The 23208-nt window shown below is 35.4% G+C and overlaps 1 protein-coding gene across 3 annotated transcripts in view; it reads left to right on the forward strand.

The window, feature by feature from the left end:
- The window catches only part of MALT1 (MALT1 paracaspase), a 90062-nt gene that overhangs the window by 39350 nt on the left and 27504 nt on the right, over positions 1 to 23208 (forward strand). For all 3 annotated transcript variants that reach the window (XM_074279451.1, XM_074279452.1, XM_074279453.1), the window contains 2 exons: positions 4902 to 4934; positions 16364 to 16567. In XM_074279451.1, coding sequence (XP_074135552.1) covers positions 4902 to 4934; positions 16364 to 16567 — 237 coding nt within the window. The remainder of the gene's footprint in view (positions 1 to 4901; positions 4935 to 16363; positions 16568 to 23208) is intronic.

The raw sequence follows: 23208 nt of genomic DNA on the forward strand, positions 1-23208 counted from the left end.
ATTGCTGAAGGCTTTCTTCTGTGGAGATACAAGCATATTCTGGCCCCCACATTAGAACCCTATAGGGTCCCTCCCATCCTTCAGAACCCTTTTTAATTACTATGGTCTCATTCTTAGGAGGCCCTCTTCAGAAAGATGGGGTGTTGTCTTTATTAATTCTCTGTTTTCACCAGAGAGTATTTCATAGCTGAACTTAATTCATTTGAATCAAATTTTAAGTAATTTATTGTGTACACTGCTTTATCTACATCTTTCTGAGTGATCTTACCTCCATCTCCCTCTTTTTTTTTCTTTCTTTCTTTCTTTTTTTTTTTTTTTTTAAATGAATCTCTTCAGGGTCTGATTAGTTCTTTCTACCATGGCCTGTCCTGTAAGGTTGTAAGGAATATGATGTATGATGTATGGAGAATTCCTGTAAAAACTGTTTTAATATTTTTGAGGTATACAAGGGTCCATTATCAGTCTTGATGGTGTGTGGGATGCCCATAGACACAAAACAGTGAAATAAGCGATTTATTGCATGTGAAGCAGCTTTCCTTTAATGAGAGGATGTAACTACAAAGCCTGAATTAGTGTCAACTGTAACATGAATGCATGTTTTTCCCTTATGTGTAACATTCATTTGTCATATATTATTTGGCTTGTCACCTCTAGGGTTAGTCCCCAGCCCTTCAGGTCTTTTAAGAATAGGATGTGCAAGCTAAACATCTTTTTACTATGCTTGCTGTTCTTGCTGGGATACCTCATACAATCTCTGGAGAGATCTGGCAGACAGATGCAAATGTCCAGACACTTTTTGCTTCCTCAATGTATCTTTCTAATTGTTCTTATACTAATTGATGTAGAGCAGCTATTTTTTCTTTGGTCAGGTGCCATAGCTCCACTCATACTGGCATCTTAGTAGTCCAGGTTGTTTTAGGAAGGGTAGAAGCCACAGTAGCAATGATCCCTCCTAAAAATCTATGATGATTTTTATCCCTAATTGGTATAAAATATCCCTACCTCGTAAGTTAATATGTAAGTCATCTATTATTAAAGGAAAAATGGTTCCTGTCTTTTTTCCAATTTACTGGTTTAGGGGACATCAAAGTCTCCTTACTGCCTCCTACCCCTGCCACTAAGTAGCTCAAAGTATAAGTTCATGTTTGCCCTTGGAGCAATCTGAGTGGCAGTTAACTGGGTCTGTTCTAAAAATTGTCATCCAAATTTCATTCTTAGGTTTTACATTAGGAGAGCCTTTAGGCTGTAAATCCAGACAGACATAAGAATAGGGTCAGATTGAAGGTGGTGGTGGGAGGCTGTTCATTATCGTCCTCCTCAGGCTCAGGAGAGGGGCATCTGCTAAGAGATGGGCCTGTCTGTGCTCCAAGCACAAACTTCCTGATCTCTTTTTCTGGTTCTGACTTCAGACTTTATTTAATGAGATTATATGTGGTAAAATGGCTTTTTTCTATTTCTCCTGGACATTGCTTATCACTGAAAACAATCTGTCTCACAATTACAACAGCCTCTTCAGGTAACCATGGAGAAACTTTGTTAAGTAATGTCTAGGAATTTCCTAATGTCTCCTAATTGAATTGTGCATCCCTGTTTGTTTATACATTTGTATATAGTCTTCACATATGCTTCCCTGGCTGAAGGAAGTAAGGTGCCTATTTTTTTTTTTTTTTGGTCCCATTAGGCTACTTAACCAACTCTGCCACTCTCTGGTCCGGAAACAGCCAATTCGGTGGGCTCTCCTTTTGGAGTCCTCTTGGAGGTTGTCTTCACCATGTAGCATGCTTGACCACACAGTGATTACTCTAGAACCTTTTGTTTCAAGTCCCTGTTCTCAGGCACCAGTTGTTGCAGCCATTCTGATTGAGAACTCAAAGGCAAGATGAATGAGACAGGAGACACATAGAGTGTGAAAAAAGCTACAGTTTATTATATCCCACAGCCTTGTTGATATACATTTTTGCAAGTGTGATTAGCATGTGAACAGTAGACAATCCCCAATCACCATTCAGAGAAGCAGCTCATGGGCATTGTGTATGTGTGGTATCTGTCAATGGGAGGAGAGCCAATCCAGCAATTCAGCACTTCACTCACAGGCGAGAGGTCCTGTTAAGCCATCCCTGCTTATGAGCAATTGCCCTATGAGCTTCAGGCCTATCCCTTTCCCATGTCATGCATCACTGCTCCTTGCTCAACAAAAGCGTTTCTGCAACATGGCAGAAAATTTATTGTGCACCATAGGTTGAGGTGGCCTCAGTACTCCCTCTCAACAGGGTTCCATACCCTAGCATATGGGGGGAAAAAAAAACAGAGTTGATGGGAGTTGACCTAATTCTTCGAGGAAAGTTACGGACATCAAGAAGGAAGTATTAGGAATGGGTTGTTTAAAGAAACAAGTGAGAACAGAATCCCTGTGCAAGTAGGGAAGAGGAAATAGGCTTGTGTGACAGTGTATAGAGAGGAGCAAAATGTAAGATGATTGGAAAGGTAGGCTGTGAAATGCCAAATAGAAGAGTTTATATTTGATACTAGAGATATTAGGGAGCCAGTGGCATTCACTGAGTGGAGGTTGACATGGTCAATCCTACACTTTAAAAGAATCACCTTGGCAGGTTAGAATCCAAGTGAAGAATCTATCCAACAAGATCAATTAGAATGCCATTATACATAGCCAGAAGATAGAAGATGAGCTGAATATGAGTAGAAAGAAGATATATATGAGTGATATACAGAAATGACAAGATTTGGCAACAGATTAGATATTTGGTGCAAATGAGAGTAGTAAGAGACAAAGGTGCTACTGAGGTTCAGGATCTGCATGCCTGGGAGGATAGTGGTACCCTTAACACAAGGATTTGGGGAAAATATGTGTTCTGTTTTGGACATACTTTTGAGATGCTTATGGGACATATAGTTCAAGATATCCAAAATACAGTTAATTATATAGGACTGTAACCCAGGAGAGAATTAAAGCAGGGTAGGTAGATATGACACTCATCTGAATACAAATGATAATGGAACCCTTTGGAATTTATGAGATCACCAAGTAAGTTAGTAATATTGCAGAAGTCTCTTAAGCTTTTATGTGTCATGGACCTCTTTGTTAATCTAGTAATGCCTGTGAGCCTCTTTTTATATATTTTTAAAAAATATTTCAGTGAAATGTTAAAGGTTAATGGAAATATATTATTTTTTCCATTCAAATTCACAGACTTACTGATGTCTATTTATAGAATCTTTGGGTGGTAGTAAAGTGGAGGGGGATGTTTGTACATTCCAGCTTAAAGAACCCCTATATAGAGGGTGAAGAGAAGAGGGTCAAGGTTGTTATATTCTTCATATAAAACGACAACCTTGAACCTCTTCTCTTCACCACTACCCCCGTGTGTGTGTGTGTGTGTGTGTGTGTGTGTGTGTGTGTGTGTGTATGCTAGAAAAGGAGAAGGAGCAGTCTTTTAGCAAAATTGAGGGATTAAAAAAAAAGCATGCCCTATACTACCTTAGTCCTTATGTACTGTTTCAAGAGATATAGATAAAAGCTCCAGGTACTTCTGGTTGACTCCTAGTTAAGAATTTATGGGAGGGAAAAGATGCATCAGAGATCTTTGTAATCCTAGTTAAATCACTAAGTACTTCTCATTTTCATCACCTATAAAATAAGGAGATTAGACTCGATTATTTCTGTGCTCCCTCACAACTCTAGATCTATGATCCTTTGACTAGGGGAATCTGGCAAAAGACAAGTGTAATATTCTTCTCTAAAATGTGATGTTCTCTGGGAGCCTTTTCAGTTCAGTGTAATCATCCCAAATGCAGCCAGGAGTTAAAATCCAAATCTTTATTTTCTCTTTCCAAGTCTTGTCTCCTTCCTTGGGCCTGGTTAGCTTTCTTAGAGGCCTCTCTCTCCTTGGTTCCGAGAGCTCTTGCTGCTAGTCCTTTGCCTCTCCCCAGCTTCAGCATCCAGCCCACACAAAGGTATAAGATGGAATGAATCTGTCTCAGCCTCTCAGAGCTTCTAGTGGGCTTCTCCTTCTGGCCCTGACAGCTCCTCTTTATATACCCCATATTGAGAATACATCAATCATTATATCACTAGGAAACCATTATATTGTTGTAGGATTAAATTAATGCTAAACTAGATTTAACCACTGTCTCCTCAATTCCACTTACTTAGCACCTTGTAAGAATCCTAACAGACAAGTTATTTCAGGAAAATCTTGAAGGAAGGTAAAAGGGGCAAAGGCCAGGAGTCGTTATCTGGGAGGTAGAATAGCAAGTTTCTTGAAGCCAGCTGCTATTATTAGAGTTCTGTATAGGACTGTGGAATCCTTAAGATAAATCTGCAAGGAAAGGATTTAGGCCTAGGGGCAAGAGACTTATTCCTCTAACCAGAGTATAAAATTAAGGGGCCCAACAATAAGGTTACTGAAGCTTTAGATCACATTTCTCTTATGTAGAAACTGAATTGATTAAGAAGTTTGGAATAGAGATGAATATATAGTAAATCCCTTCTTTGAAAGCTGCAGGGACAACCACTGAAATCTTTGTAGAAGATTTTGCTGGAATCCACATAATTACTCAGGAGAAAAGTAAAAGAATATCTCTGGGTAAAGAAAGTCAAGTGGGGTAAGTAGTAAACAAGTAGACAATAACTGTGACATTAAGGGAGTCTCCTCACCAAGCACAGTAGATGATTGTAAATTGACTAGAAAGGAATACCCCTTTTTTCAATATATTGGGCACTATGTGTCTTCATTTCACTATGTGACTTCATTTGTATGAGATGTTCATAAGTCAGGATATTGACTATATGTAAAAATTAGATTTTTTGAGTAATGTTTTTCATAATTGTCAAAATGTTATAATTCATAATCACTATCTTTTTGTTTCATATTTTTAAACAGATCTTAAAGAAGAATCGACTGACCGACCTTTTGGTGAGTAGAGTTCTTTTTATTTATTCCTATTTATGCACTTTGTATAGTGTTTAGCCCTTTGTTTTGTGGCAGGAATGTTTAAATGGATCATTGATAAAATTGTTTTTCCTCCAGTGAAGTAGATCATCTATAAATTCTTAATTTACGCATGTCTTATCTCTGTCCTCATATAAATTTTCCATATTGGAAGTGGGCAGGAGGATAGGAAGTATCTACTCTAAATGCTAAAGACTGCCTTCTAGGTCTTTAACATTATGTGAATACTACTTCAACCCTTGAGCTCTCCCATCTGTTACCCTTCATTCTTGCTATATGATCAGCCCATCTCATTTTCCAAGAATGCATTTCCTGAATGATATATTTTTTGACACTCCTTGCGTACAGGTCATCATCGGCAATATATTATCATCTCTGTGGCCCATAATATCTCCATTGCCTTTTGGCTCAGTTGGAGTTTTGGCTCTTCAGAGATGTAGTATTTCACAAATGCGTAACAATACCGGGACAATGTTAGTATTAAGGAAATGAGTTTTTGTTTAAAAGTTCAACTTGTTGAAAACAGCACATTTCCCAAATACAATGCAGTTCATTCTCTTCTTCCTCTTCTGGGACCAGTACAAAGTATTTGTCATGGCACATTAACTTTATTTTAGCTGCATATCATACTTTGAACAAAAAGTATTTTTTAATACACTTGTTTCTTCTTTATGGATCATTAAAAAGAATTTTCTTGAATACTGGTTGATTTAATATAAAAGGCTACACAGAGCATAATGCAATAAATTACAAAATATTTTTAAAAGAACATGTCATAGTACTAATAAGGATATTTAAAACATTTAAATTTGGCAACTGCTTTTATTAACATCAGTAAGGATAATTATGACCAACAGTTGGTTCATTTTGTATTCAAAGAAATTTTATGTGTAGCTTAATTTAAAATACTAATGAAATATTTTTATTTATGTCTTCTTTGTATTGTAGAGGCAAATTTTAGCATACCTGACAGTTTTAGTTTTGATGCCATTCCCCATGAGATTTCTAAGTATGTCTAGTATATCTCAGTAACACATTGTATCTAACACTGACTAACCCCTGCTATATAAGTAATTTCTTAAATGCAAAATCCTACTAGTACCATAACTTTGTAATAATGAAACAAATTTGCGACTAGAAAGAAATAGGCTACGTAATGTAATGTTCTGGTTAATTTTCTGGAGGTCTTTGGGCCAGCCTTTGTTTCAGCAGAGTAATCACCAGTTTCTGCTGAGTAATCACTATAAGAATAGCCAGGTGATAAAGTTCAAATTCTTTATTATCTCCTTCAAAGTCTTGTCTCCTTGCCTGGGGCCCAGGCTAGCTTTCTTGAGATCCTTTGAAATGTGTCTTGGTTTCTGTGGGGGAAGCTGGAGGACCACCACGACGGGTCTCTGTCTTGAAGTCTCTCTCAGTCCAAGAGCTTGTGCCACAGCTTCTACCCACTGTCTTCCCCCACTCTGTTCCAGTCCCCTTCTGAGTCTGTCTCTGGCTGAGTTTGTCCCAGTTTATATGCAGTATACTGGGTATAACCAATCATTATGTCACTAGGGAACCATTATTTGTTGTAAGATTAAATCAGTCATACTGAACTAGAGAACTATTTATCACCATGCTAAACTAGATAACCATTGTCTCATCAATTCCATTGACTTAACACCTTATAAGAATCCTTGTTTCAAGTGTAGAGTTCTGGCCCATAACAGTGTAGTTGTATCCCAAATAAAGTAAAGCAAAATGTTATGGAATGTTGTCATTACGGGATAGAGACTTTCCATGTAATAGTGAGAGCAATACATTATATAGTCCAAAGATAAAGAGGGGCAGCTAGATGGCACAGTGGGTAGAACATTGGACCTGGAGTCAGGAAGACTTGACTTCAAATAAGGCCTCAGATGCTTGACCTTGATCAAGTGACTTCATCTTGTTAGCCTCAGTTTCCTCATCTGTAAAATGACCTGGAAAAAGAAGTAGTAAACCACTCCAGTATCTTTGCCAAGACAATCCCAAAAGGGGTAACGAAGAGTTAGACATGACTGAAAAATAACTAAACAACAATAAGGGATCCACAGTGATCAAAAGTGACCCACTTGTTTATGTGGATCATTAAATTTATCTCTCTTAGGTGATGGTGGATCTCATTTAGAAGGCTATGCAGAACATTCAGTTCAATTAAATATTTATTAAGTAATTACTATATGCAGACTGCTAGGCATTGAAATAGATAAAAAGATACTATCTTCATGGAGCTTACAATTCAGTAAGAAGCTAGAATGTATATAGTGTATCATAAAATAAATTTAAAGAGGAACAGCAAGTAGGAGGGCCCTGTATCTGTACTTTTGAGTGATTGTGTTAAGTAAGACTCAAGAGGTAGAAAGGGACCAGGTTAAGAAACATTTTAAATAAAAGATAAAGATTGCTTGATCTTAAAGGTGATGGAAAGGCATGGACTTTTTGAAATTGAGGTTGAAGTAAAAGGGGATAGATATGGTCAAACCTAACTTTGAGAAGTAGTTTTTTTGGGGGGAAAATGCTGGATTCAATTTTTGATCTGTTGAATTTAAGGTGGTTGCAAGAGATCCAAGTCAAAGTCTTGTAATTAGTTAAAAATGTAGAGCAGCTAGGTGGCACAGTAGATAATGCTGGACTTGAAGTTAGGAAAACTTATCTTCAAATTTGGCCTCAGACACTTACTAGCTTTGTGATTAACCCTGTCACTTAACCCAGTTTAACTCTGTTTCTTCATGTGTAAAAATAAGTTGGAGAAAGAAATGGCAAATCACGTCATTTTCTTTGCCAAGAAAATCCCACATGGCTTCCTGAAGAGTCTAAAGTGACTCAAGTACAAAAAGATGCTATTCTGGAGTTTGGCAGAATGCTCAAGGCTAGAGAAAGATTCATGAGGCATCTGCATAATATAGTTGAAATCATGGAAATCAGTAAGTTTGCTTGGGAAGAAGGAAGCCAAGGACTTAACTTTAGGGTACACCTTAAGAGATTGTGAAGAAGAGGTGTCAGTAAAGAAAATGAATGGTAATGAATGGAACTAGAAAAGTGGTATTTTGGATGCCATAGGATGAGATAGTGCATTTTTCTGTGGCATTGTAGAAGTGGTTCTTAAATTTTGTATATGGTTAATCCTTGTGCCAGTTAGATTAAGCACTTAGAGCTCTTATCAGAAAATGTTTTTCAGTAATTGTAGGAAATGCTAAATTGCAGTTAGAGCTAAGTGAAAATCAAGATGAACTTTTCTTCATTCACATTCTAAGACACCCCCTGAAAATCTATCCACAGATATCAGGTTAAGAATGTCAGCACTAAAAACAATCTGAGATCCCTTCTGAGTTTTTCATTCAATTTCATTCAAATTCATTCAGTTTTCATTTGTGTAGAAGTTAATAGGTTATCTATCAACAGTCAAACACTGCAGAGAAGTCACTGATAAGATAGAATGAAAAAGAGGACATCATTGATGACCATTGAGAGAATGTTTCAATAGAATTATAATTCTAATTATAATTGACTCAGAAGTCAAATTGTAAATTGGAGAGGATTATAAAATGAAGAAATAAAGATGTAAATTATATAAAATTGAATGATGCTTTAAAAAAAAAAACATTTCACTTCCCAATAACTACTTCTCCCCTCCTTTTAACAAAATCAGTTAAGAAACACAAACTGAAAGAATTATCAATAGAGTTAAAGTTTATACTGCTTTCTACATCTATAGTTAAGACTAATCTGCATTCAGATATGTAGTCTACTTTTTATGGAAATTTGTCCATGAAAGGAAGAAGAGAAATGATACAGTGGTACGTACATTGGGGTACATGGTCGCAAAACTTTTTAGTATTCAGAAAACTTACATATAAGGAAGCAGTAAATGGATAGGTTGATATTGAAGAAGCATATGAGATGCTACCACTTCCAGTTAGAGATGATGGACTCAGAGAGCAGAACAAAAAATGTTTTAATACATGACTAATATGAAAATCTGTTGCACTTTACTATGTTTGTAATGGATTTTATTTTTTCTTACTTTCTCAGTGGGTGAGGTGAGGAGAAATAGAAAGGAGAGAATTCAGAGCTGAAAAAAATTTTAATGCTTTTTTTTTAAAATAGAAGATGCATGTGAAGGAAGGGATAATAACATATTATTCTTGTGAAGGGATAGATAATTTGATATAGTGCTGATATAGTATACCATGGCACCCAATCTTTCTTCCTGTTTTTCTTTGGGTTGGCTTGCTCATTCACCTAACCTGAACTTGCACACTGATAAGTCAGGTGTTCCCAGAGGGAGTGGCCATCTTACTTCAAATTATACTCAAGGTTCTAAAAGTAAGCCTGTTGTGGGGGAGTTGTGTTTCTATAACTCACTACTCCAGCTTTTGAGCCCCCATCACTGTGTTTCTCATTTAGAAATCAACCAAGATTACACAATAGCTGTTTTTAAGATATCATTTATCGATCTTTTGTTTTATATATAGCTTCTATTTCTCTTTATTTCCTTCCTCCTCCCTTTAGAGAATCATCTTTTTTAAATTTTTTTTTTCAGGAAAAAGAGGGGCAGCTAGGTGGCATAGAGGATAGAGTACTAGCCCTGGAATCAGGAGGACCTGAGTTCAAATGGCCTCAGACATTTATTAGCTGTTGTAACCCATGTGACTTAACCACTAAATTTCCTCAAAAAAAAAAAGAAAGAGAAAAAAAATCATTTTTTTCATATCAAAATATTTTCATATCAAATATTTGTGTTGGGCTAGAATCAACAAACATTTTATATAATTATAATTTTGAATATTATGAATTCAAATATATGCAGGGGATTAATTTTCTCCCAATCAGAACCAAACTGGAAAACAAATCGATACATCCAAAAAAAAAAAAAATCTGATAATATATTTTATTTTTCATGTCTTTGGAATTCACACTGCTGGAAAGAAGCTAGAAAAGAAAACCATTAATTCTTTTTTTTTTCCAATAGTTTTTATTTACTAGATATATGCATGGGTAATTTTACAACATTGACAATTGCCAAACCTTTTGTTCCAATTTTTCCCCTCCTCCCCTCCCCCCAGATGGCAGGTTGACCAATACATGTTAAATATGCTAAAGTATAAATTAAATACAATATATGTATACAGGTCCAAACAGTTGGAAAACCATTAATTCTTTTTATTTTCCCCCCTGAGGCTGGGGTTAAGTGACTTGCCCAGGGACACACAGCTAGGAAGTGTCTGAGACCAGATTTGAACTCCAGTCATCCTAAATTCAGGGCTGGTGCTCTATCCACTGTGCCACCTAGCTGCCCCAAACCATTAATTCTTAATCAAAAACATTTTACTAAGTGTAGGACAAAGCAACACTAATTAAACATAAAATTCTATAAACCTTGGACACAGTTTTCTAAGTACATGGTGTCTGTGGGCAAGAGTGGTGTACTAAGGGTGGGAATTAAGGTTGTTTCAAATAGGATATAAAATATGAGTAATTCTGATGAGGTAAAGGCTATGATTAATGACAGTTGAAGGATAATTACTGCAATTATTATTAGTGGTAAAAGTCAACATGATAGGACTAGAAGGGGTCCTGATAAAGTCTAGTGAGAAGGATGAATTGTAATTGTTACCTAGGTCTGAATTGTGGTATAGGAGGGTTAAGCTTCAGATGCTAATTAAAAAGCTATGAGTGGTTGTGTTAATTCAGATTCAAGACTTTTTTGAGCATCAGGTTAGGGGGATTAATATAAAGGTTGCTATAAGGATTTTTAGCATTGTAGGAGGTTAAGGTTTTGGACATGATCAGAGCCATGGGTGGCTGAGATTTTAACTAGCAGTGCTAAACCAATGGCTGCTTCACAGGCTGAGAAAACTAAGAGAATTAAGGGGGTTATAGATATTAAGAATATATGGAAATGTGTAATTAAGAGGGTTATAAGGATAAAGAGGGATAACATTATACCCTCTAGGCATAAGAGGGTTGATATTAGGTGGGATCGATAAATTAGGACTCCTATTAGGGCTAATAGGAAGGCCAAGATTAGGTTTAGGTTAATGGAAAGCATAAGGTATTCATGGGGTAGAACCATGATTTATTGAGTCGAAATCAATTATCTTACTTAGATTAAAAACCTATTCAGTTCATTCAAGGCCTTTTTGGTACCACTCATATGCTAGTCCGCCTGTAAGTAGGATAATTAGGGAAAATGACAAGATGAGTATGGTTTCTGTTGTTGGGAGTTGAATGGCTCATGGGAGTGGTAAAAGGAGGGCAATTTCTAGGTCAAAGAGAAGAAATGTGATTGCAACTAGAAAGAATTTTATTGAGAAAGGTAGTCGAGAGGAGCCTAGAGGGTCAAACCCTCATTCCTAAGGGCTAGACTTTTCTAAGTACAAGTAAAGTTGAGGCAGTCAGAAAGCAATAAAAACAACGATTGTGGCGAGGGCAGAGTTGATTATTAGGGTTAGGATTATATTAATTATTTTTCTCTGGTTTTACCCAGAACTTAATGATTGGAAATCAGTAGTACTAATTATACTAGAAAAATATGAGCCTCATCAATAAATGGATACGTATAGGAATAGTCAAACTACGCCTACGAAGTGTCAATATCAGGCGGCTGCTTCAAAGCCAAAGTGATGAGTGGATGTAAAGTGATAGAATAATTGTCAAAGGAGGCAGACTGCTAGGAAGAGTGATCCAATCACTCTTTCGGACTTGTAGTCCGTGGAAGACTGTTGGTAAGAAGAACGTGGAGCCATAGATTCCGTCTGAGATAGTGAAGGGCGCTTCATAGTATTCTATTGCCTGCAGGGCGGTGAAGTACAGGCCTAGGGCAATAGTAATTGATAGGGCTTGAATTATTTGTTTTCGGTTACCTTCTATAAGGCTGTGGTGAGCCCATGTAATAGAAACTCCAGAAGCCTAGAGAATGGCTGTATTAAGTAGAGGAACTTCTAGGGGATTTAGTGTTTTAATCCCTATGGGAGGTCAGCAGCCTCCTAGTTCCAGGGCAGGAGATAGGCAGAAGAAGCCTAAGAAGAAGAATACTTCTGATATAATGAAAAGGATTATGCCATATCTTAAGCCTTTTTGTAAAACAGGGGTATGATGGCCTTGAAAGGTTCCTTCTCGTACAATGTCTTGTCATCATTGGAATATTGTTAGAAGTATTGATGTAATTCCAATTAGGAGAAGAAGGATCGAGTGGAAGTGGAATCATATGGTTAGTCCGGATGTTAAAAGGAGAGCTGAGAGGGCTCCTGTGAGTGGTCATGGGCTTGGGTTTACTATGTGGTAGGCATGAGTTTGGTGGGTCATTAAATAGCATCTTGATAGTGATTGATGCCAGATTAAGACAACTAAGTGTTGTGGTGTAGGTATAAGCTTACTAGAAGGGTAAAGACGTAGGCTTGAATTAAAGCTACGGCGAACTCTAGGATTGTAAGGAGAAAAAGGATAATAAATGCAATGGATGATAGTGCGAGGCTGATAGATATAAGGGCTAGTGCAGCTGAGCCAATTAGGTGAATCAGGAGGTGGCCAGCTGTGATATTAGCTGTCAATCGTACTGCCAGAGCTAGTGGTTGAATAAGTAAACTAATTGTTTCGATAATAATTAGCATAGGAATTAGAGGGGTGGGTGTGCCTTGTGGTAAGAAGTGTGCTAAAGAGGCTTTAGGTTTATTGCGAAAGCCTATTACTACTGTTCCTATCCAAAGAGGAATGGCCATTCCTAGGTTTATTGAAAGTTGGGTAGTAGGGGTAAATGAGTAGGGAAGTAGGCCTAGGAGATTAGTTGTTGCAATAAAGAGAATTAAGTATATAAGCATTAAGGTTCATGATCGGCCAAGCTTATTGTGTATTAGTATTATTTGTTTGGTAATTAGTCAGATAAGTCAGATTTGAAGAATCTGTATTCTATTTGGAAGTCAGCATTTAGGTGCTGAGAAGATCAGACAAGGGAATAAAATAATAATAGGCAAGGTAGAAATGCCTATGATACTAGGACAGATGAAAGGGGCAAATAGATTTTCGTTCATTTTTTTTTCTCAAGGAAAGGGGATGTCTGGGAGCTTGATTATATCCTCTGGAGGATAGATGTAGATTATTTCGATACCAAGGAGTTGAAGTTGAAATGCACAGAAAATTCCAAATAGAGTGAAGGTGATTACATGCAGTCAAGTGGAGGTGTTTAGTTGAAGCATAGGCTTTGAGGAGGTATTAAGCTCTAATAATACTGAAGTATTATAGTAGTTTCTCAAAGAAGATTGTATTATGTGCAATCAGTTTTCAAAATATTTAAGGGTGGATATTTCTAGTACAATAGGCATAAAACTGTGGTTTGAACCACAGATTTCTGAACATTGGCCGTAGTAAATTCCAGGGCGGGTAGAGATTAGGGTGGCTTGGTTTAATCGACCAGGGATAGCATCAGCTTTTAACCCTAGAGATGGAACAGCTCATGCGTGAAGAACATCTTCTGATGAGATAAGCATTCGAATTGGAAGCTCTATAGGAAGGACTACTCGATTATCTACTTCTAGTAAACGAAGTTGGCCGGGGGATAGGTTTTGGGTGACCTCTGTACACTTGTAGAAAACACTTTGCCCCAGATAAATCCTAACCCTAAACTTCAGGCCTTAATGTCTCCTTCAAGAACAGTGTCTAACAGTTCATAAAGGGATGGAGACAATCCTCTGCTGTTCAGTAATTGAACCACTTCCTGATCGACTTCCAGGGCAATGCTATTAGCTTTTTCAGCAAAACCGAACCCTCATCCTGGGTACTGCAGAGCCTTTTCAGATCTCCCTTGTCTGCATTCTGAGACACTAGTTCGCTTAGTTTCCGCTAAGCCTAGAATCAACTAAGCTTTATCACTGAGATCTAAGGTGTTTTCTACCTCTGAAGTTGGAGATAACAGTTCAGGAAAAAATAAAGTTAGACTCCTTCCCCTCAAATCAGCTCTTCTCAACAGCAAAACTTTTCTCTAATCAGCAAATAACAGTGTGGTCTCTGAGGTCTTACTGTGACCCAGCTCCAACAGTTCTTCTCAAATATAATAGGAGGCCAAGTGACCTGTATTAAAAGATACACCCCAATTTCATAAGACACCATAGTCCACTTTTCTCTCAGTAATACCACCAAGAGGTATTATATAGTTGTCCCGTTGTCACTAAATAGTTATAAATAATTGGGCTTTCCAGGTTTCATTCTTCCTCATGTCTATCTGATATAAATTAGAAAAAGGAATTTTGCTCCTCTTACTGTGTCTTCTTCATGGGGCTGTTTTTTGGTATTTTGTGGCTGTCTTTGATTCTGTCATTTTTTATTACTAAAACTCCAATGAGATGCCACCTTTTTAAGGCATAGGGGAAGGGAATTGATACTCAGACTTTTGGGCAGGGGGGATAGAAAGAGACAAGGTCTCTCTTCTCTCATCCAAGCTAGAAGTGCAAAGCCACTTACAAGCTCAGTCTCTATACTGAACAGCTTGACAGCTTTAATTTATTCTTTCTCTTCATTATGGGGCAGTTCAGTCTTCCTTAGATAATCTTGTGGTCCTCTGCTCCTGAGGGTCTTACTCTTCATGACTCCATTAGAGATTTTCTTTTTTTTTTTTTTTTTCATTTGGGGGCTTCTTAACAAAGATGCTGGAGTGGTTTGTCATTTACTTCCGAGAAAACTGAGGCAATCAGCATTAAGTGACTTGTCCAGGGTCACACAGCTAGTATCTGAGGCCAAATATGAATTCATGAAGATGAGTCTTTCTGACGTGAGATCTGACTCTATCCATTGTACCACCTAGCAGTCCCAAGTCTGAAAAAAACAAAAAGGATTGAAGTCTTAAATGCAAAGTAATTTTCCCCTACCTAACTTTATATGGTCACTTGCTTTATAATAATTAGATTTGGTTTTGGTTCCTCTCTCCCCCCAAAATTCATTTGATATTAACTAGACTTTCAATGTTAAGGAAGGGAAGAAAAAATTGGAGCTTTTCTGTAAAATTAGTCATCATGACTATTGAGAAGATCAGAATATATCTTTAAAATTGTAAATCAAATCAATATCTTGATCAACTCATGTTTATTTTAAAGGTACTGTGGCAGTTTTGTAATCATATTATTCATTATTATAAATAAACTACTTGGCAGCACTCTCTGATAGGTCAGCAAGTACTGGCAGCTGTTCTGGAAGATGGAATGTCAGGCTATCAGCCCAGTAGTATGGCATATCAGCTCCTTGTTGCCATTTAACCTGCTGTTAAATCCAATGCTGTTTAATCCATGATGTTAATATTTTACTTTCACTATATTTCATTGATCTTCATTACCATTCTTCCTATTTTCCCATTGCTATTCCAGTCACTTCCTCTTATGCCTTTTTTTCACCCCTGAACTACAAGTGTACATAGTACATTTAAACAGGAATATTCGCAGTGGTCTTTTAAGTTTTTAACCATACTTATCATCATTAGATATGGCCCAGTACTCTCCTGATTCTTGTACTCAGGATTTCTGTGGCTTCATGCAGCAACTAAAATTGTGATAGTTTTTTTTTTCTTTCTGGCATGAGTAGGAACTTTTAAAGACAGATATGTTGACAAATAGAAATTTGCTCAAAGCCAAATGTTATGTATTAGTGCCATTCCATCATACCATAGCCAGGCTTTATACCCACTCTGAAATAGCAAATTAAGGGAGTAATAAAGTGGAACAGTTTAGGAAGTGCTAAGTACAATGAATTATTAAGTGTTAGAGGGAACATTTTAAAAATAACCATATTACATTCATCAGTAAAAAATGGAAGAGTCTTCTGTTCTTTCCAAGCCCCATTTAGTATGTCTCTTTACTTCCTCATCCTCTCTCAGTTCTGCTTCTGTATCCTCTTTTTGACTTATTGTTCTCACCATTTCCTTTATTCTCTCACTCATAACCTTTCCATCTTCCTATTCATTGACACATTTCCTATGAATCCAATAGCCATTTTGTAAAAATTAAAGTTACATGTATTTCTAATTAATGAAACTACATTAGAAGGTCTTAAAATTCTTTTTTTGTCCTTATACAGTAAACATTTGGTTTAACATTAAAGGAAATAACTACATTTCAGTATTAGATTTTCTTGAAACTTTTATCATCTTCCTGGTTCTCAAAAATATTTCTTTTAATTCCAGTTTTTGAAAATTCTTAATAATGTCTACATATTTTTCTCCTTTGTAAAATAATAAAAAATTGTGTTCTAAAAATAGGATAGGATGAAAACTTACTATTTAAATATTTGTTACAGTTCATTTAATGAAATTTCTGATTCTGATATTTCTACATATTACAAAAGGGGGGTTAAACCCTTAAATTTTAAAGCCAATCCATTTTTTTTTCTTACAGCAAAAGATAAAGTAGCCCTTTTGATTGGGAATATGAATTATTGGAATCACCCTAAGCTTAAGGCTCCCTTGGTAGATGTCTATGAATTGACCAATTTGTTGAGACAACTAGATTTCAAGGTGGTTTCATTATTGGATCTTACTGAGTATGAGATGCGCAATGCTGTGGATGAATTTTTATTACTTCTGGACCAAGGAGTATATGGTAAGTTTTTGTGATATTCTCTTGATTTTCACATTCCCCAAAAATCATTCACATTATTCAGTATGCATTAAGTACCAATATTATACATTTTGTTCTAAAAATCTAAAAATCTAGTTCTTGCATGTTTGTTAGATGTTAGATAAATAAAAACTCAAATAAAATTTCATAATAGTTATATTAGAAGGTTTTTAAAAACTGTACTTTTCATTTGAACTCAAAAGTCTTTATACATATTCTTATTTTAGACTTGAACCTCAATACCAAAGAGTTACTACTGCTATTTTTCCTTCTTTAATGAATATATTCCTTATTCATTTCCTATTTTTTAAAAGTTGAAAAAAAAGGATTCTGCTTTACTTGTAATTATTTATCATAAATATGTTGTTTATCTTTCCTTAGCATAACATTTCAGAAATAAATTCTAAACTTAGAGAAGATTTTAGCATAATTATTATAGAAGGTGCAGATTCACAAATAGTTATAGGATTTTTCTTTTTCCAGGGATTTTTGTATAGAAATTAGGGTTCTGCATAATATCAGAAGCATGGAGGAGTAGGAGAACTGGATTTGGAGTCAGGATTTGGAAATGCCCCTACTTGGGACAAGGGAATACTAGGTGGAACAGTGGACAGGAGTCAGGAAAATCTGAGTTCAAATCCAGCCTTAAACACTTACTAGCTTGCCTCAGATTCTCATCAGTAAAATGGGAACACATTGGGAAAAGTCAATGGCAAGAAAACCCCATGGGCTAGTCCACGGAGTCATGTGAAATCAAACATGACCCAGTGACTGAACACCTGTTCCTCAGACCTGTGTAACTTAGAGTAACCTCTTAGCTTCTTTGGTTTTTCTTTCTTGTCTGTAAAAAATAAGAAGATTGGACTATATGAAGAGTAACATTCCTTCCAGCTTTAAAATTCTGTGCTCCTAAGTAGAGTTATGAAATGAGTTGCTAACTTCCAGGTCACCTGACCACCAAAATGGAGGATAAGACATTTTCTCTGATCCCTACAATCTCTCAGAATTCTCCATAATAGAAATCATGCACAAGAGATAAAGTAATTTCTCCACAGTTTAAGACATCAAAAATATTAATGAGATAACTATATCTATATCTAACTACTTGTTGTTTCGTGGAAAGAAGAGGAGAGACAGCATTGGATGTCAAAATTTAAATAAAAGTTTAAAAATTTTACATCCAATTTGGAAAAATGTTTTTAAATTATTGCATTAAAAAAGGAAAAAATGGTGCTATCCCATGCTTTGAAATGTCATTTGAAATGTCATTGGAAAAATATGGGCACAAAAATATAAATATTTGTTTTGAGTAGGAGCTTAAGAGCTCTCCAGTTATAATTTAGTTCACTCCTTTCAGTCAACTCTGGGTGCACATCATTGCCCATTTGCTGTTTTCTATTTAACATAAATGTACTGACATATGAACTCACGGGGTTATCTACTAGCACATTAATAGTTTTAATAGACAGTCAATGACCACTTGGTTTTTCTAATGTTCATAGTTGTTCTAAATTCTTAAGTGATGACAGATCCATTTAGGAAACTGCAATTTTCCTGGATTGTTGCTATTTAGCACGCTGCTATCTCCAAATAACTGATGAGAAACTTGGACAAAAAAAATCTTTAAAGTTCTGCAAGGGAATTTTGTTTCATTTTCCAAATAGATTACTTGACCTTTAATTTATATAAAAGACTAGTCAACCTAATCTAGTAAGATATCTGCTTACTGTAACATCATAGAAGTTACTAATTCTAGAAGTGAAAACTATTTACTTTTCCACCTTTGAATTATATTAGTTATATATTTGCATATCACTAAAAATCTAAGAAGTACTTCCTCTCCTTAATTTTATTCTAAGGTTAGTGTTATCAAAAAAAAGTTTTGAAAACTATATCCAACTCTTTTTTTCAAAATATCAATAGTATTTTATTTTTCCAATTACATGTAAAGATAGTTTTCAACTTTTATTTTTGTAAAATTTTGAAAATTTTTTTCTCTGTCCCTTACCTTTATCCTTCCCAAGAGAGCAAGAAATCGGATATAGGTTATTTGTATAATCATTTAAAAAATATTTCTATATTAGTCATGTTATAAAAGAAAAATCAGAACAAAAAACCTACAAGGAAAAAAAAAGTAAAACAAACAAAAAAAGGTGAAAATAACATGCTTCAATCCACATTCAGTCTCCATAGTTCTCTCTCTGAATGCAAATGGCATTTTCTATCCCAAGGCTATAAGAATTGTCTTGGATCAATATATTGATGAGCAGCTCTTTTTAAAATTAATTTTAATTTTGTCTCCTAATTTTTCTGATCAACATTGATTTGATGCTCATGCACATTTGCCCTCTAGGAAATAAATTTATATAAAATTATTGCCTTATCTAATTTTTATTATTGCTTTCTGACTAAATAAATATGACCTTTATTTTTTCTTCCATAGTTATATTCATATGTAGATTGTATAAAAATATCCATCTCTCATAGTGGGTCATCTTTGGGTTCTTCAAAGTTCTTATTTTTTTCATGATACTTTTTCACATGATACAAAGAGATACAAAAATTTCATACAATTTCATTTTATAGAAAATTGTTTAAAAAATAAATTTCTTGATAAACATAACAAAGTAGGTTAACTGGAAAAAAATACAGTATACAATGAAGAGAGAAAGTGGCACCATCTGCTGGATGGAGCAGAAAATTGCATCATAGTTGGCAACATGTTTTTCTGATTCTAAGCTTTCTCTTAGAAGTTAGAAATCCTAATTGCTGCCTTTGATGCTCTTTCTTAAGGAAAGTAAAAGATATTGGAAAGGTGTGATTGGAGCCTCTTCTTTTATTATTTCTGCTTTTGCAACTTTTTGGCTATGAAAAGTAGGAGAGATAATAGGATGATATCTTGAAATAAAAGCTGGATCAAGGGAAGGTTTTTAAGGACTAGGAAGATTTAACATGTCTGTTAGAAACAAAGAAAGAATCGATGAATAAAGAGAAATTAAAGGTTAAAGAAAAGAGGAATAATTGAAAAGGCAGGTTTTTAGAGGAGACAGACTCAAAGACTCCAGTAGACTGATTGGTTCTGGCAAGAAGGACTACCAATCATATAATGGCAGGAATGAGAAAGAGAAAAGTAGATGATATAGATTATCTTTGAGATGCAGAATAAGGGAGAATCTTAAATAGATAATTCAGTTTATTTAGGAAATAAGATAAGGTCTTCTGCTAAGAGATAAAATGAAGGACTATGGTGTGATATAGGTGACTTGAGAATCAAAGATTTAGAATAGTTGTGCTCGCTTAGGCAGCACATATACTAAAAAAGATTTAGAATAGTTGCTGTGAGAAATGAATGGGATAGAGAATGAATCAAGGAAAAATAGAAGGATTGCAGTTCTGTGGGTAGGACTTGGTTGAGATTAAGTCATATAAATCTGTAACAAACATAATTATCAGAATTAGGTGATTTCCTCTAGAATATTCAACAGAATGCAAACAAGTGAGAAGGTGCAAAGTGGTCCAAATTTGAGATTTAATAAGGCTTAGGGAATCAAGAGTGGAAGACAGTGTAGAGTCAATTGTTAAATAATAAGCTTAAGGGTAAAAAAGGAGGGGAAAAGTAATGTCAGATGGAGTGGGAGAACTGGAAAGGAGTGGAAAAACAAATGGTGGTCATGATGAGAATGCAGAATAAATTAGGTATGCAGTATATATTGAAATTGATATTCCCTTCACTGGTATAGATTGCAACCTACCCCTAATTCTATGTAATTCCTTTTCCTATTTCAATAAATCCACCATAGAAAGTCTTTCCAAATAGCTAAAAAAAACTTCCTATAGTGTAAAAATATATTTTATGGTACCCAGGTGGTCAGGTTTGCCATCTTTTTTCTCACACTTATCTGGTTGACCTCATTTTCAGGTCATATATGTTCTTGGTGATGGTAACAACTTTCACTTATCGTACTTTGCTTTCCAAAACATGCTTATTACAAAAGCCTTATGAAGTAGTTCAGTAATTATTAATAATTTATTTAACCTCATACAAGTCATTTACGATAATATACTGGAGGTCATGAAACAAAAATTGATAATACAATACAAATGAAAAATCATGAAGAAAAAGGAGCTGCCCCTTATAAGTGGAATTTTTTAATTGCTTTATAATAGATTGAAGTTATATTTAGCTTTGTAAAACTACTAGGAAATTTTCTAGCTTTCATTTCAAGCTGAAGTTGTTTTTATGTTACCCTTTAAAAAAAAAGTTAAATGGATTTGGTTTTTTGTGATAGCTTATAGATCAAAGAAAAATTTTGTAAGGTAAATTCAACATTTGGGTAATAATCTGGTATGTTCATCTTACCAATAATTCAGCATTGAAGCAACATTTCTTAATCAGTATATATATTTTGTCAGACCCAAGGGTCATAGTGTTGAGGGGTGACGATACCCTAACAGTGATGAGGGTCCTCAGGCTGATGTTGCAAAAGAACCCACAGTCCCAGTCTGCAAGTCAGGTTTTTGGCAAAATAGGTTTATTTTCACTGAGAAACTCTTTCTCTCATTGGGCTGCTTCCTGATTAGGAAGATAGTGAAGTTTGGGATATAGAGTCCTGAATTTTATTTAGCCTTCTATGATTTGGGGATAGGGAGCAATTAGGGGCTAATTTCCAAATCACTAAGGGTGGTGATTGTTTCCCAGACTAAAGTGATTCCCAGATCCATTGGAGGTGGGAGTTTCCTGTGGGAATCAGGTAGTTTTCCCAGAGCCCTGAGGGATTGAGATTTAGGGTTTTGTTTTGTTTTGTTTCAACTCAGGCCCACCCCCCAAAAGATCAGGAGGACACAGTTCTAATACATCAATAGAGCCAAGGATTTTATATAATTCTAAAATATAAATATGGCTCTTAATAATGCTTCTCTTCCTCCGATTTAGACTTTATCTGATGTTAAATATTTGAGGTACATTCCACTATTCTAGATGCTACTTCAGTTCTTTTGCAAGCTATGACATTACTACTTTGATCTATAACTCTGTATTTTAAAATAGTCAAGTACTTTAAGAGAATATATATAGATGTGCACGATCTAATTCTTTTTTACTTCTTAGAGGTTGTTGATAAAACTTAATAAAGCAGTACTTTACACAAAAATTATAAAACCAGGAATATTTTATATTTTTTTCTTGTTTCCATAGTTAATTTCAGTAGATACTTTGTATAATGATAAAATTTAGAAGCACATAAAAGTTGCTAGGATTTTTCAAATCACTTATAACTTATTAGTTTTAATAGGCACACCTCCAGATTTTTAAGGAAACAGCTGTTGAATCTATTGGGAACTTATTTCATGTATTTATAATGCTTACCATTTTATTGTGTAATAACATTTGGCTGCCAGGAAAATGACATTTGAAAGCTTTTTTCCTAGGAATGTTAGAGATAAACACCAATTATTAATGTAGGGAGAGAATTCTGGGAACATGGCGAATTTAATTCTCCAAATCCCCTCCACACAAAAAGACAGAACTTTGTCTTAATAAACCCAGGGTAAAGCAGTTGTCCTCCTAAGACAATTTGGGAAAACCTCATAAAAGACCCCATCATTGGATACAAATACCTCCAAGACGTCAGCCTCTAGAATCAGCAGACAATAAGAGGTGGGAACAGCTGTGTTGAAGGGCAGTCTCAGACTTAGACTCAGATTTTATCTTACAGACTGTGTTGTGATCTGCTGACTGAGTAGAAGATGGAAGGGCCTTCCATTGTTAAGGGGTACCAAGCACAGATATGCTGACCAAATGTGTCCCAAGCTGTGGCTACAGGGAGAAGAGCTAGTACTAGTGAATGTAATAGTGAAAAACAGGCACTTTTTCGGCTGTGGACCCTTGCAGGAGAGCAGAGTTCCTAGTTTCAATTGCAGGACAGTGCAGCTGGGGCCCTAGCCAAGTGGCCTTGGAGTGGAGGGGAAAACCCAAGGTTTGGCCCCAAGACAGACTTGAGAAAATAAAGGTAAGAAAGACCTCAGACTTGGGGCATCATTCTTCATACTACCTTAAGACTACAACTTGGTTATATTAATAGTGCTAAAAAACAAAATAAAACAAAAAATAAAAATGAGCAAACAAAAGATAAAGAGCCTAACCACGGATAGTTACTATGGGGATAGAGAAGATATGGATTCATATAAAGAGGAAATTTATGGAGCTAAAAAAAGAAAATCAAATGGTCCCAGAAACAAAAAGAGTTCTTAGAAGAACTCTAAAAGTACTTTTAAAAATAAGAGAAAGGAAAAATTAGGGAAAAAAATAAGAGCAATGCAAAAAAATCAAGAAAATTATTTTTAAAAAGTTAAGCAATTGAAAAGAGGGAATTAAAAACTTAAGGAAGAAAATAATTAACATTCTAAGACACCAAGAAATCATAAAACAAAATCAAAGTAATGAAAAAATAAAAGAGCAAGTAAAACATCTCATCAGGAAAACAACTAATCTGGAGAACAAATGAAGGAGAAATACTATTTGAAAACTATTATTTCAAAAAATCAATACAATATTAAAAGAAATTATAAAGGAAAAATGCAAAAATCTAGAATAAGAAGACAAAGTAGAAATAGAAAAAAATCCA

This window comes from Sminthopsis crassicaudata, chromosome 1 (assembly GCF_048593235.1).
Source record: "Sminthopsis crassicaudata isolate SCR6 chromosome 1, ASM4859323v1, whole genome shotgun sequence".
Classification (NCBI taxonomy): Eukaryota; Metazoa; Chordata; class Mammalia; order Dasyuromorphia; family Dasyuridae; genus Sminthopsis; species Sminthopsis crassicaudata.